The 13,123-nt window shown below is 42.7% G+C and overlaps 1 protein-coding gene across 7 annotated transcripts in view; it reads left to right on the top strand.

Annotated features, from left to right (window-relative positions):
- The window catches only part of LOC147107372 (polycomb protein SCMH1), a 204,608-nt gene that overhangs the window by 112,284 nt on the left and 79,201 nt on the right, over positions 1–13,123 (top strand). For all 7 annotated transcript variants that reach the window (XM_086006331.1, XM_086006330.1, XM_086006329.1 and 4 more), the window contains 2 exons: positions 1,954–2,188; positions 12,551–12,639. In XM_086006331.1, the coding sequence (XP_085862457.1) occupies positions 1,954–2,188; positions 12,551–12,639 (324 nt within the window). The remainder of the gene's footprint in view (positions 1–1,953; positions 2,189–12,550; positions 12,640–13,123) is intronic.

Below are 13,123 nucleotides of genomic sequence, written 5' to 3'. Positions count from 1 at the left end.
CGGTCTACAAGTAGCTGCAGCTGGATGCATTTCCCGCACACATGGTCGCCAGGGATACTGGCAGCATCCCTGACTTCCCACATGGAGCAAGAGGAGCAGAACACGGGTCTGAACTCTCCTGCCATGACTTACTCCTTTAATTAATTAAAAAATTTATTCAATACCCCAGTTACAGGTATACTCTAGGGCGCTTTATTTACCAACTGTCCCCACTACGCCACAGAAATTTAACACCACAGAATTCAAGCTTGTATTGAAGAGAGAGAAATACTCACCAACCAATCACTTACCTGCTCCCTGGTGACGTCACACTTGGATTACTTTTTACCCCTCTCCTGGAACCTGGATTGGTATGCCTCTGACTGCTCCCTCTTATACTCAGCTGCCTCGGGCTGCTCCCGCGCAGGTCCGCTGCTTCTCCGGTCTCGGGGCTGTGGGCTCCTTGTTCCTGTTTGAGTGTCAGTGGACTATTCAACCATGTGGTTATCACAGCTGAGCTCCACTCTGTCCACCCACTTTAAGTAAGAGTCATTGGATTATGATCAAAAGTAGTAGTAATGAATCATGATGAAAAATAGAGAACAACCAGCCCTGTGTAAAATCTAAGGGAATAGCTGACCCTGATTACAGTAGGGCATTCCTTCTGGTTTGTGAGTCTTGCATTTCTGGCATGGCTCAGTGTATTCTTGTGCATGCATGGAAATATATATACAATCCAAGTTTAATGATTTGCTTACATCTACTTAATCCATTCCGATCAGCCTTGAAGGACGATAGATCATATCTCCTTCAATCTACTTTTCTCCGCTCCCAACAACATTCCGTCCATTTCTCCCTCTCCTTCCCTCACTCCCCAGGCCCATCGTGCATAGCGGCTGTTCAGAACCAACGAGCCTTTCGTCGCACGCGTGATAGCGTCACGAACCGTAAGTGCGCATGCGTAGAACGCTTCCATGCAGCTTCCGGTCGTGTCCTATAGAACAGTGCAGCCCAGAAAGAGGCCATTCGACCCAGCTCTTTCGAAGAGCAATCCAATTAGTTTATATTATATATACACACACTTATTTGTTTATAAGTGATAGCTAAAATAAGCATGTTCTTCAACTTCATTAAAAGCTTTAAACATGTTGCTAATGTACCTTTGCCTTTATAATAACCTGTGGTTGTGATTAGTGCCAATTGTTGTCATTCTTTGAAAAGTAGCACAAAATGTCAGATATGCCTTTTTTTGCCCAACATGTATTTGGGTCATGTACAGGTTAAGCCCTCCTTATTTCAGGAGAAAATTGAAAGTAAATGTGAAGCATAGTCTTTCTCTTGCCTCCCCATGTCAGCAGCACCTCTGTGCTGAGCAATGCGTCTGCCTCATATTCTTGATAGCCAATTCCACAAAGAAAAATAAAACAACCTCATCCTGTCCTCATTGCTACTGATTCAAAGGAGGCAGTCCAGCACTGTGGCTTTAGCTTTGGTTCCATAAGGGGGACACATTGCATTGGTGTTGTTTTGGTTCTAGGTCAGGAGGTATAGTTGACACCCCAGTGGTACAGTTCTGACAGATCTTCTGTCAGCTTTTACCACTTTTCTTGCTACAAGGTAACGTGTGAGACCTTAGCATTGACTGCTTCTATGAAGTGCTGCCCCAACCCCCTGCCCACCCCTTTCGCATCAGCCAATACTGAACAAGATCGGGTCCCCCTTTAGGCACTGTCCAGTACTGTGTAATGTTTTCAGGTAGCATCAGACTGGGCACAAGGTGGCCTTCTTTGTGTCTTGCAGTCTGGGGGAAGGGAGTATCTTTGAGGGCTTAGACCCGAATCAGGCATCCTGTGCGTGTGTTTCCAGATAGAATTATTGACTTTAAAACCAGTACATAATGGTTTCTTATAATACGACGATGCTAAGTAAGATTTTTATTCATAAAGTGTATTTACATTGTACCCTCACTTCCAGCCTAGAACTCCACCCAACAATGAGTTCAAAATTGACATGAAGCTTGAGGCTCAGGACCCACGAAACGTTACCTCAGTTTGTATAGCTACTGTGGTTGGAATAACTGGGGCAAGGCTACGATTACGGCTAGATGGAAGTGACAACAAAAATGACTTTTGGCGACTGGTTGATTCATCTGATATACAACCTATTGGAACTTGTGAGAAGAACAGTGGAATGCTGCAACCTCCACTTGGTAAGATTGTAAAACTTATTTCTTGAAAGATTGAACTATTCTTTTCAGATCTGACACGTATATTTAATAAAATAAGCAATCCATATATAGGTCATAGCACTATATACATTTAAATCCGCTTAAATAGCGTATCTGCTCACTTTATAAATAATCAGAATGGCTTAAGTAAAAGTGTCAAATTAATTATGTTCTGATTAATAAAATGAAAAATAAGATTCTATTTTGCTTTATTCTTCGTTGAAAATAATGGCTGGGGAGGAATGATTATATTAAAAGTTGTGTGTATTGCATACATTTGTCCACAAATCTTTCTTCGTGTAACACTTTTTATATCTACATTTTTGAAAAAGTCCTGTGGCACAACCTTTGTAAATATTTAATAGCCACATTTCATTCATGAACCAATTGACTCAATCTTACAACAGCAAAATACTGCGGATGCTGGAAATCTGAAATAACAACAGAAAATGCTGGAAACATCCAGCAGGCCAGGCAGCATCCGTGGAGAGAGAAACAGAGTTAACGTTTTGGGTCTGGGACCCTTCATCAGAACTGGAAAAAGCTGGAGATATAACAGATTTTAAGCAGGTGCAGAGGCAAAGGGGTGGTGGTGGGGGGGGGGGGGGGGCGGGCGGGGAAGGCGAGGGGAGGAGGGGGAAGGCGAGGGGAGGAAGGAACAGTCTGTGCTAAGGTAGAGCCAGGAAAGATAAAATGTTACAAACGGGGATAGCAAAATCATACAGCATGAAAAATGGGAGCAGGGGTTATAGTCTAAAATTGTTGAACTCTGTTGAGTCCAGAAGGCTGTAAAGTGCCTAATCGAAAGATGAGGTGCTGTTCCTCGAGCTTACGTTGAACATCATTGGAACAATGTAAAAGGCAGAGGACAGAGGGATCAGAGTGGGAGTGAAGTGGAGAATTAAAGTGACAGGCGACCGGAAGCTCAGGGTCATTCTTACGGACTGAAGGGAGGTGTTCCGCAAAGCAGTCACCCAATCTGCGTTTGGTCTCCCCAATGTAGAGGAGACCGCATCGTGAGCAGCGAACGCAGTATACTGAATTGCAAGAAGTACAAGTAAATCGCTGTTTCACCTGGAAAGGGGTGTTTGGGGCCCTGGACAGTGCGAAGGGGGGAGGTAAAAGGGCAGGTGTTGCATCTCCTGCGCTTGCACGGGAAGGCGCCGGGCGAAGGTGAAGGGCTGTTAGGGGTGATTGAGGAGTGGACCAGGGTGTCGCGGAGGGAGCGGTCCCTTTGGAATGCTGAAAGGGGAAGTGAAGGGACGATGCGTTTGGTGGTGGGATCACGTTGGAAATGGCGCAGGATAATCTGTTGAATGTGGAGGCTGATGAGGTGAAAAGTGAGGACAAGGGGAACTCTTATCGTGGTTCTGGGAGGGAGGGGAAGGGGTGAGAGCAGAATTGCGGGAAATGGAACGGACACGGTCAAGGGCCATGTCAACCACAGTAGAGGGGAATCCTCGGTTGAGGAAAAAGGAAGACATGTCGGAAGCACTGGTATGGAAGGTGGCATCGTCAGAACAGAAGCGGCGGAGACTGAGAAACTGGGCGAATGGATAAAGTCCTTACAGGAAGCGGGGTGGGAGGAAGTGTAGTCCAGGTAGATGTGGGAGTCAGTGGGCTTGTAGTGGATGTTTGTCGATAGCCTATCACCAGAAATGGAGACAGAAGTCGAAGAAAGGAAGGGAAGAGTCGGAGATGGACCATGTGAAGGTGAGGGAAGGGTGGAAATTGTAAGTAAAGTCAATGAACTTTTGTAGTTCAGGGCGAGAGCAGGAAATGGCACCGATAGTTATTTATGTACCGGAAAAAGAGGTGAGGGAGGCGACCTGAGTAGGACTGGAACAAAGAATGTTCCACATATCCCATGGGGGTTCCCATAGCAACACCTTTTTAATTTGGAGGAAGTGAGTGGAGTCAAAGGAGAAGTTGTTAAATGTGAGAATAAGTTCAGCCAGACGGAGGAGGGTGGTGGTGGATGGGGACTGGTTGGGCCTCTGTTCAAGGACTCACAATCTTGCTTTTTTTTGACTCACTGAAATCTCTGAGGTTTTAAACAAAATAAGTTCTAAGCAATACATATTTTACAATAACTTGGCTTACATTTATTCATTGAATTGTCTTTGTCTTTTAGTACTTAAATTAAAATTTTTATTCGGCTTGAGCCTCTCCCAAAAGCCTGCAGTCTGAACATGTACAATGTGCACAATTCTTCAGGATACACCAATAGCATTTAGCCAGCCAGATGATGGAATACTTCTTTGAGTCCCGAACAAAATCTACAGTATCGAGTTATTTTTCAAAATTATTCAAAGAAAATTGTGTAGAATTGGACCTATTCTCTGGAGTTTAGAAGAATGAGAGGTGATCTCATTGAAACGTATAGGGCTTGACAGTAGATGGTGAGAGGCTGTTTCCCCTGGCTGGAGAGTCTAGTCATGGTCTCATGACAAGAGGTCGGCCATTTAGGACTGAGATGAGAATGTTCTTAACTTGGTTGTGAATTTTTGGAATTTTCTACCTCAGAGGACTGTGGATGCTCAGTCATTGAGTATATTCAGGACTGAAATTGAAAGATTTTTGGGCACTAGGACTCGAGGGATATGGGGATAGGGCGGGAAAGTTGAGCTGATATAGATGATCAGCCGTGATCTTACCGAATGGCGGAGCAGGCGCGAGGGGCCCTATGGCTGATTTCTACTCCTATTTCTTAGAAATTTTAGCCTCTAGCTTTTAAGAAAAAAGTGTAAAATATATATATATTTTTTGAAGAGCTGGTGTGTGTGAAAGAGAAAAAAAGACAAACCATACTGATTACATACCTGTTGACCAGTTGGAACTCTTGTTAGTTTTGAATTAATAAATATTCTGTAAACTTCAGAAAGCTTATTAAACCGAGAGGTACACATGGCAGTGTTTTTTCTCAACGCAATGTTTAAAAAAAAAACACAAATTTTGAAAACAAACAGCAAATCGCTCAATCACCTGTTTTAGAATTGGATCACCAAAGTTATAAAACAGCGTATCTTCTGTCTCACTCTGAGCAATGCCACAGGAGGTCTGCTAGTAAGAACATAATGCCATGGCGGAATATAGATGACAAAATAATTGGTGAGCACAAAGCATAAAATGGTCGTCTGAATCCCAAAGTGAGATTATTTTAGTTTAATAGCAAAATACTGCGAATGGTGGAATCCGAAACAAAAACAGAAAATGCTGGGAACACTCAGCGGGCCAGGCAGCATCCGTGGAGAAACAGTCAACCTTTCAGGTCTGTGACCCTTCGAAGATTGACTGTTTCTCCACGGATGCTGCCTGGCCTGCTGAGTGTTTCCAGTATTTTCTGTTTCTATTTTAGTTTAAGACAGTCTCATAAAACCATGGTTTACTAGTAACAAGTATGGTGTATTGCTGTATGAAACATGTTTTTTTCAGCACTGTTTATTTCATAGGTGTTGCATCCCCATTGCAAGTTTATTGAGCATTAATATTGCTCTGTATATTATGTGCAAAACACAACCCTGGGGTTGAGATCAAACTTTTATCCACAGAAGTGAAACAGCTTATCAACATAATCTAAATTCCACAATATGTTAGCATCTTGGCGCATAACCTACAATGCAGCCTTCAGCTGCTTATCTTTCTCAGTTCACATCTTAAAAGTTTTTTTTTGACTACTGGACCAGATGGAATATATTCTAGAACACAAAGAATTCAAGGAGGAAATGCTTTTGTTAATATTCTTCCAGTGCTCTTTCAATACTGGAGTTATAGATAAGTATTGGAGAATAGCAAATATAGTTTTGAAAATATATGCTATAAATTAACATCTGAAAAGTATAGGAAGCAGTCATAATTGTTTTCAAAGTGATAGATCATGCCATACAAACATGTGGAACTCTTAGGAGGTAACTAAATTGGTGGACGATGGTAATCTGCTATGTAAAGCATTTTTGTTTAAACTTCAGTTTTGTATTGATTCCTTAATTAACTCATGCTACACTGTTTTGCAGAAATTATGTCCCAGCTTAATTTGATGCACCATTTCATTGATGATTTGGTTATCTCCATTCAGTTTTCTTGAAGAGGGAGCCAAGCCACGCAGTCCAAACACAAACATGTATGATTTGTTCAGGTGTTGTTTGACTGGCAGCTCCTTTTCTATTCAGTTATTTAACTTTTCAAAGCCCAATAACGAGTGGTATTTATTAGCCTGGGCTTGAACCAATTAGGTTGATGGACTGAGAATTGGCAGATGGATTTCAATGTGGATGAATATTGTAAAGTAATATGTAAAAGAACAGTTAACAGCAGTTGTGTTTAACATGAAAAGGTCCTATTTAAGTAGGCCTGTGAACTTGGGTTAGGGAAACCACCAGGATAAAACCAAACAGTTTGTCTTAAAGGGGTGATCCCACACATTTCAGGGAGGTATTTGCACACCCAAACTGATTTTTGACAGAACTGAAATAACAAATAATATCGAAATGGTATGATATGGGGAAATCTAAACAAAAACATGTATAACATGAAAGCGACTTCACTGGCAGAGGCTAAATATGATTTTGAAGTGATCATTCATGGTACCCTGAAAGCATCTAGTCAGTCTGAATGAATTGTTAACCAGTTTGCAAATCAGCACAAATTGCTCTGGCAATATATAAATTGAAGTTGAGGCCAATTGTCATGTATGGCAAGAATTTTTGGTCACTCCACCCCAAAAAGGAAAGAGTTTAAAGATACTGGTCTTTAAAATAGTGAAAGGTGAAGTAAGCAAGCCAACTTGGATAATGAGCGTAGGACTAGAGGACAAGAACAGAGAATTCACAAGCCTCAAACAAGTATAGCGAGTACAGTCCTCATCACTTAGACCATTCCCGCTTATCCCGGACAACCGCCTATATCGAGCAAATGGTGCGAACCATTTGCCATTACCATAGGCGTCAATTACAAAGGCGCTGTTTAAACTGCATTTAGCACACGAGCCACTTCGGGTACATTGCAAACATTTCAGTGACAAAGATGAGTGTGTGAACGCCACCCTTTTAACTCGCCCTCTGAATATAATTGGAACTGCTTGTACCAATTAAAATATGCAATAGCAGCCCCACCACCTCCAGTCCCCCAAAACCTTGAACTCCTGCGAGCCCTTCATGCCGATTTCTTGAACTCCTCGTTGTAACGAGAACCCCTGTCCTGACTTCTTTGCACGGGCTAGCCCCGGCACTTCCCTGTCGGTCATAGAATCATAGAATGGTTACAGCATAGAAGGAGGCCATTTGGCCTGTCGAGCCCATGCTGGCTCTCTGCCAAAGCACTGCAACTGGTCCTACTCCCCCGCCCTTTCCCCGTAGCCCTGCAATTTTTTTTTCCTTCATGTACTAAGCCAATTCCCTTTTGAAAGCCACAATTGAGTCTGCCTCCACCACCTTTTCAGGCAGTGCATTCCAGATCCTAACTACTCGCTGCATAAACTTTTTCCTCATGTCGCCTTTGGCTCTTTTACCAATCACCTTGAATCTGTGTCCTCTGGTTCTTGTCCCTTCCGCCAATGGGAACAGTTTCTCTCTTATCTACTCTGTCCAGACCCCTCATGATTTTGAACTCCTATCAAATCTCCCCTCAGCCTTCTCTGCTTTAAGGAGAAAAACCCCAGTTTCTCCAGTCTATCCATGTAACTGAAGTCCCTCATCCCTGGAACCATTCTCGTAAATCTTTTCTGCACCCTCCCTAAGGCCTTCACATCCTTCCTAAAGTGTGGTGCCCAGAATTGGACACAATACTCCAGTTGAGGTCAGACCAGTGTTTTATAAAGGTTCATCATAACTTCCTTGCTTTTGTACTCTATGCCTCTATTTTTGAAGCCCAGTATCCCGTATGCTTTTTTAACCACTTTCTCAACCTGCCCTGCCACCTTCAACGATTTGTGCACATATACCCCCAGGTGTCTCTGTTCATGCACCCACTTTAGGATTGTACCCTTTAGTTTATATTTCCTCTCTTCGTTCTTCCTACCAAAATGTATCACTTTGCATTTTTCTGCGTTAAATTTCGTATGCCACGTGTCCGCCCATTTCACCAGCCTGTCTATGTCCTCTTGAAGTCTATCACTATCCTCCTCACTGTTCACTATACTTCCAATTTTGGTGTCATTGGCAAATTTTAAAATTGTGCCCTGTACACCCAAATCCAAGTCATTAATACATATCAAGCAAAGCAGTGGTCCTAGTATTGACCCCTGGGGAACAACACTGTATACCTTCCTCCAGTCCAGAAAACAACCATTCACCACTACTCTCTGTTTCCTGTCACTTAGCCAATTTTCACAGAAACCCCACAGTGCAGATAGAGGCCATTTCGGCCCATCGAGCCTGCACCGACACATATCCCACCCGATCCCCGTAACCCCTACAGCAACACATCCCACCCTATCCCCGTAACCCCACGTATTTAATCCCCCTAACACTAAGGGTCAATTTATAATAGCCAATCATCCTAACCCGCACATCTTTGGACTGTGGGAGGAAACCGGAGCACCCGGAGGAAACCCACGCAAACACAGGGAGAATGTGCAAACTCCACACAGACAGTCACCTGAGGCTGGATTCGAACCCAGGTCCCTAGCGCTGTGAGGCAACAGTGCTAACCACTATGCCACCATGCTGCCACTGTCCCTTTTATTCCATGGGCTTCAACTTTGCTAGCAAGTCTATTATGTGGCACTTTATCAAACGCCTTTTGGAAGTCCATGTACACCACGTCAACCCCCTCTGTTACCTCATCAAAAAAACTCAAATCAAGTTAGTTAAACACAATTTGCCTTTAACAAAACCGTGCTGGTTTTCCTTAATTAATCCACACTTGTCCAAGTGACAGCTTTGTCCCTGATTATCGTTTCCAAAAGCTTCCCCACTACCGAGGTTAAACTGACTGGCCTGTAGTTGTTGGGTTTATCCTTGCACCCTTTTTTGAACAAGCGTGTAACACTTGCAATTCTCCAGCCCTCTGGCGGCATCCCTGTATCTAAGGAGGATTGCAAGATTATGGCGAGTACCTCCATGATTTCCTCCTCAACCCCCCTCAGCATCCCATCTGGTCCTGGTGACCTATCAACGTTAAGTTCAGACAGCCTTTCTAGTACCTTCACTTTATCAATTCTTCTCTCGTCCAGTATCTCCTCTACCTCCTCTTTCACTAAGACTTTGGCAGCAGCATCTTCCTTGGTGAAGAGATGCAAAGTACTCATTTAGTACCTCAGCCATGCCCTCTGCCTCCATGCGTAGGTCTCCTTTTTGGTCCCGAGTCAGCCCCACCCCTTCCCTTAATACCCATTTATTTGTTATATGCCTATAGAAGACTATTAAAGTTCCTTTAATGTTAGCTGCCAATCTATTCTCATACTCTCTCTTTGCCCCTCTAATTTTCTTTTTCACTTCTCTGAACTTTCTGTATTCAGCCTGATTCTCAACCTGACATCTGTCATACGTGCTCTTTTTCTGCTTCATTTTACTCTCTATCTCTTTCATCATCCAGGGTGCTCTGGCTTTAGTTGCCCTGCCTTTCCCCCTCGTAGGAATGTACCTCAACTGTACCCAAACCATCTCTTTAAAGGCAGCCCATTGTTCGATTACAGTTTTGCTTGCTAATCTTTGATTCCAATTTACCTGGGCCAGATCCGTTCTCAACCCACTGAAATTTGCCTTCCTCCAATTAAGTATTTTTACTCTAGACTGCTTGCTGTCCTTTTCCATAGCTAGTCTAAACCTTATGATACTATGATCACTGTTCCCTAAATGTTCTTCTACTGACACTTGCTCCACTTGCCCCACCTCATTCCCCAGAACCAAATCCAGCAATGCTGCCTTCCTCGTTGGGCCGGAAACATATTGATCAAGAAAGTTCTGCTGAACACGCTTCAGAAATTCTTCCCCATCTCTGCCCTTTACACGATTACTACCGGGTCCCGGCGCTTCCCTGTAGGTCCCCGGGCCCCAGCACTTTTGCAAAGGCCTTCTTGGTCACAGCATCCACCCCATAGAGAGGGCAAATCGCATTGACACCAATGTACAGGAAACTTTGGTTTATCCGGAGGTTAACTGTCCGGAATGCTCGATCCACCGGCAAAAATCAGGAGCCGTTTCGTTAGTTTTTTTTTCTTTTCGTTGTTTTTTTTTCACCAGTCAGGCTCTGCAAGGTCTAGCTGAAGCTGTTGCTAAGCTACAGAGACGCCTGCAAGGTACGGCCGACTGTTTAGAAGCTGTTGCTGGGTTTGTTGCCAGATACGGAGCTCAAAATCTCTGTTTCAACATTAGAGCTGGTTTGTCCGGCAGTTTTGATGGGACGGCAACAGCTCGGTCCCGTCGGTGCCGGATATCACAAAGTTACCTGTACCCACTATATGCAGTTGGTACCGTATATGAAACAGACTTCCTAGAGGTTTTTGAATGAGGCTGTTGAAATGGGAAATTAAAAGGTTTTAGTGATATTAACAGTACTGCTTCATTTCTGTTACAGATAAGGCAGTAGAAGAACCTTCATGTCTCTTAAAATATGGGATCAATGGGTCATGCCAGTGGAGGTTGGGGTGGGTCAGTCCAGGAAAGAATTGTTACATTTTGGATGGAGCATAATTAATGGGCTGAATGACCCTTTCTGTGTTTCTCATGTTTATTTCCCTATGTTTACCAACTCATTTGGAGCGGCTGTGAGTAAAGGCTAGTTGCTTTCCTATGAGAATATTGGTCGGGGTAAATTGAAGGAAGGGGCTACCTGACCCACTTGTAATTGTTACAATGCTGGATCAGGGATCCATCTGTTTCAAGTTAGAACATTTCTAATTTTTTTCCTTTGATGTAAATTGTAGCAAGGCCAGGGATCTGGGATTTTTAAAGTGGAAGCCATTACAGCTGTTCCTTCAACTTTCCATTTGCCTTTTTAGCTTCAGAGCTTTCTGTTTGAAGAACCTTCAAGCCAGAGGAAAATGCTGGAAATGCACAGGTCTGCAAAGAGAAAAAACAGGTTTCTGTTTCAGATATGACCGTGCCAAAAGTTAACCTCAAAACTATAACCTGTCTGTTTTCTTTACAGATGCTGAATGATTTATGCATTTGTAACATTTTCTGTTTTTGTTCATGTTAACTTGTTTCTGAAAGGGATTAATTTTATCTGTGTACTGTGTGTTCAAGGCAAGTGCACCGACCCTGTCTGGACTCATCTGTGTCACAAAAGGCTGCTTTTGGCAGAAAGGCCTCGAGCTATTCTTCAACTCACTCACATGAGCCATATTTCTAGTTCATTGTCTGTCTGTGTGAAAAGTTCGTACAAGACTTTGGAACAGGAACTGTAAGAATCTTGATCTTTGAAAACAAAGCATCTGTATGTCAATTGCTGTATTGTTATTTTGTCTGCTGAAGTAACTTGCTATTGTATTACTTCCTCATAATAAACAATTCGTAGTTCAGCCTGAAATATATGGTCTTGTCAGCTTTTGATTTTTCTGCCTGTTGGAGAGATCAAGAGTACATGAGGGCATCTCGTGCTATTTTCAGTACAACCCAGCAATAAAAGGATAGATGATTATCCCTGAGGCATGCAATAGCCCATTCACTGTGTAATAAGCATAGGCCTATTTAAAAAAAAAAAGGTGCCTTTTGCAATGGCTAGTGTGTGTTGGGAAACTGCTCGTATTGCAGTAGTTAGCATGGTATGACAAAGGCCAAATTTTGGAGCAGGTCTAATGAATGGTTTGTGATAACCTCTTCAGAGATGATAACTGATATTGGGCCTTAATTGGGATAACTATTTCCACCACCTTCTGCTGGAGATGCTGTTGGGTATATAATGCATCTGCCTGAATATGCAACATAATTCCTGTCATTTGTACCTTAACAGCGCTAGGCACAAAGCCCTCCAACATTGTTGAGTGGCAGAGACCAGAAATCTTACATAATTGATTGCAGGGCAATCGATTGCACAAAAACAGTACTTAAAAAAAGTCAATTTTTTAACTTAAAAAAGCTATTCAGTCAAAGTAGAGGCCACCAGCCACAAAGTGCTGTGTCAGGCCTCTGGGGACCCCACCAGAGGTTGGGGAGCCTGCGTAAAAAATGTAAATGGCATTGACCCTGATCCTGTAAAATTAGCCACTGTCAGGAGTACATCCTTGTGACAGGTAGAACTCCAGCCCTGCCAGATGCACTGGGATGCCACATTAACAGAAAATCCCAGTTACTATATTGAGCATATCAAGTATGATTTGAAATCAACTTTCTTCCATGTAATATCGACTTCAATATTCGGTACTGTTTGTAGCCTGACTCTTGTTTGTTTTGCCTGAGTGAACAGGATTCAGAATGAATGCTTCATCCTGGCCAATGTTTCTGTTGAGAACACTAAATGGAGCTGAAATGGCCCCAGTATCCATATTTAAGAAGGTAAGAAATGTCTTTTTAAAAGAATGCAACAAACATTTTTATTCAGATGCTTAGTGCTTTATTCTTTTTTGGAATTTTCTTTCATGTGCGTTTGCTTATTTACTGTCCAACACATCCCTTTAAATAATTAGACAGAATATTTTATTGTTAAATGGTGCCTTTCTTGTGGTTTGCGCATCCACGTGGGGGTTCCCATCCATGTGAACAAAATAAGGAGGATGTTTCCTTTCATTCAGGTGATGTGAACAGTATGATCAAAACTACCTGTAATGTCTTCTCTTCAAGCAACAGAATGATACCTATAAAAATTTATAGCGAGGCACGGAATACTGAAAAACCAAATGAGGAAACCCGTAAGGATTAAGTGGACTGTTTCAGTTTCAAGACTTTAAGACTTGAACGCATAAATCTAAGTTGACATTTTAGTGCAGTACTGAGGCAGTGTTGCATTATTGGAGATGCTGTCTTGGATGATAAATTAAAC

The sequence above is a fragment of the Somniosus microcephalus genome, chromosome 14, assembly GCF_052327205.1.
Source record: "Somniosus microcephalus isolate GS21.2 chromosome 14, FLI_Smic_1.0, whole genome shotgun sequence".
Lineage (NCBI taxonomy): Eukaryota > Metazoa > Chordata > Chondrichthyes > Squaliformes > Somniosidae > Somniosus > Somniosus microcephalus.
The sequence above is the reverse complement of the archived record's forward strand: the minus strand, read 5'-3'. Positions and strand labels throughout refer to the sequence as shown.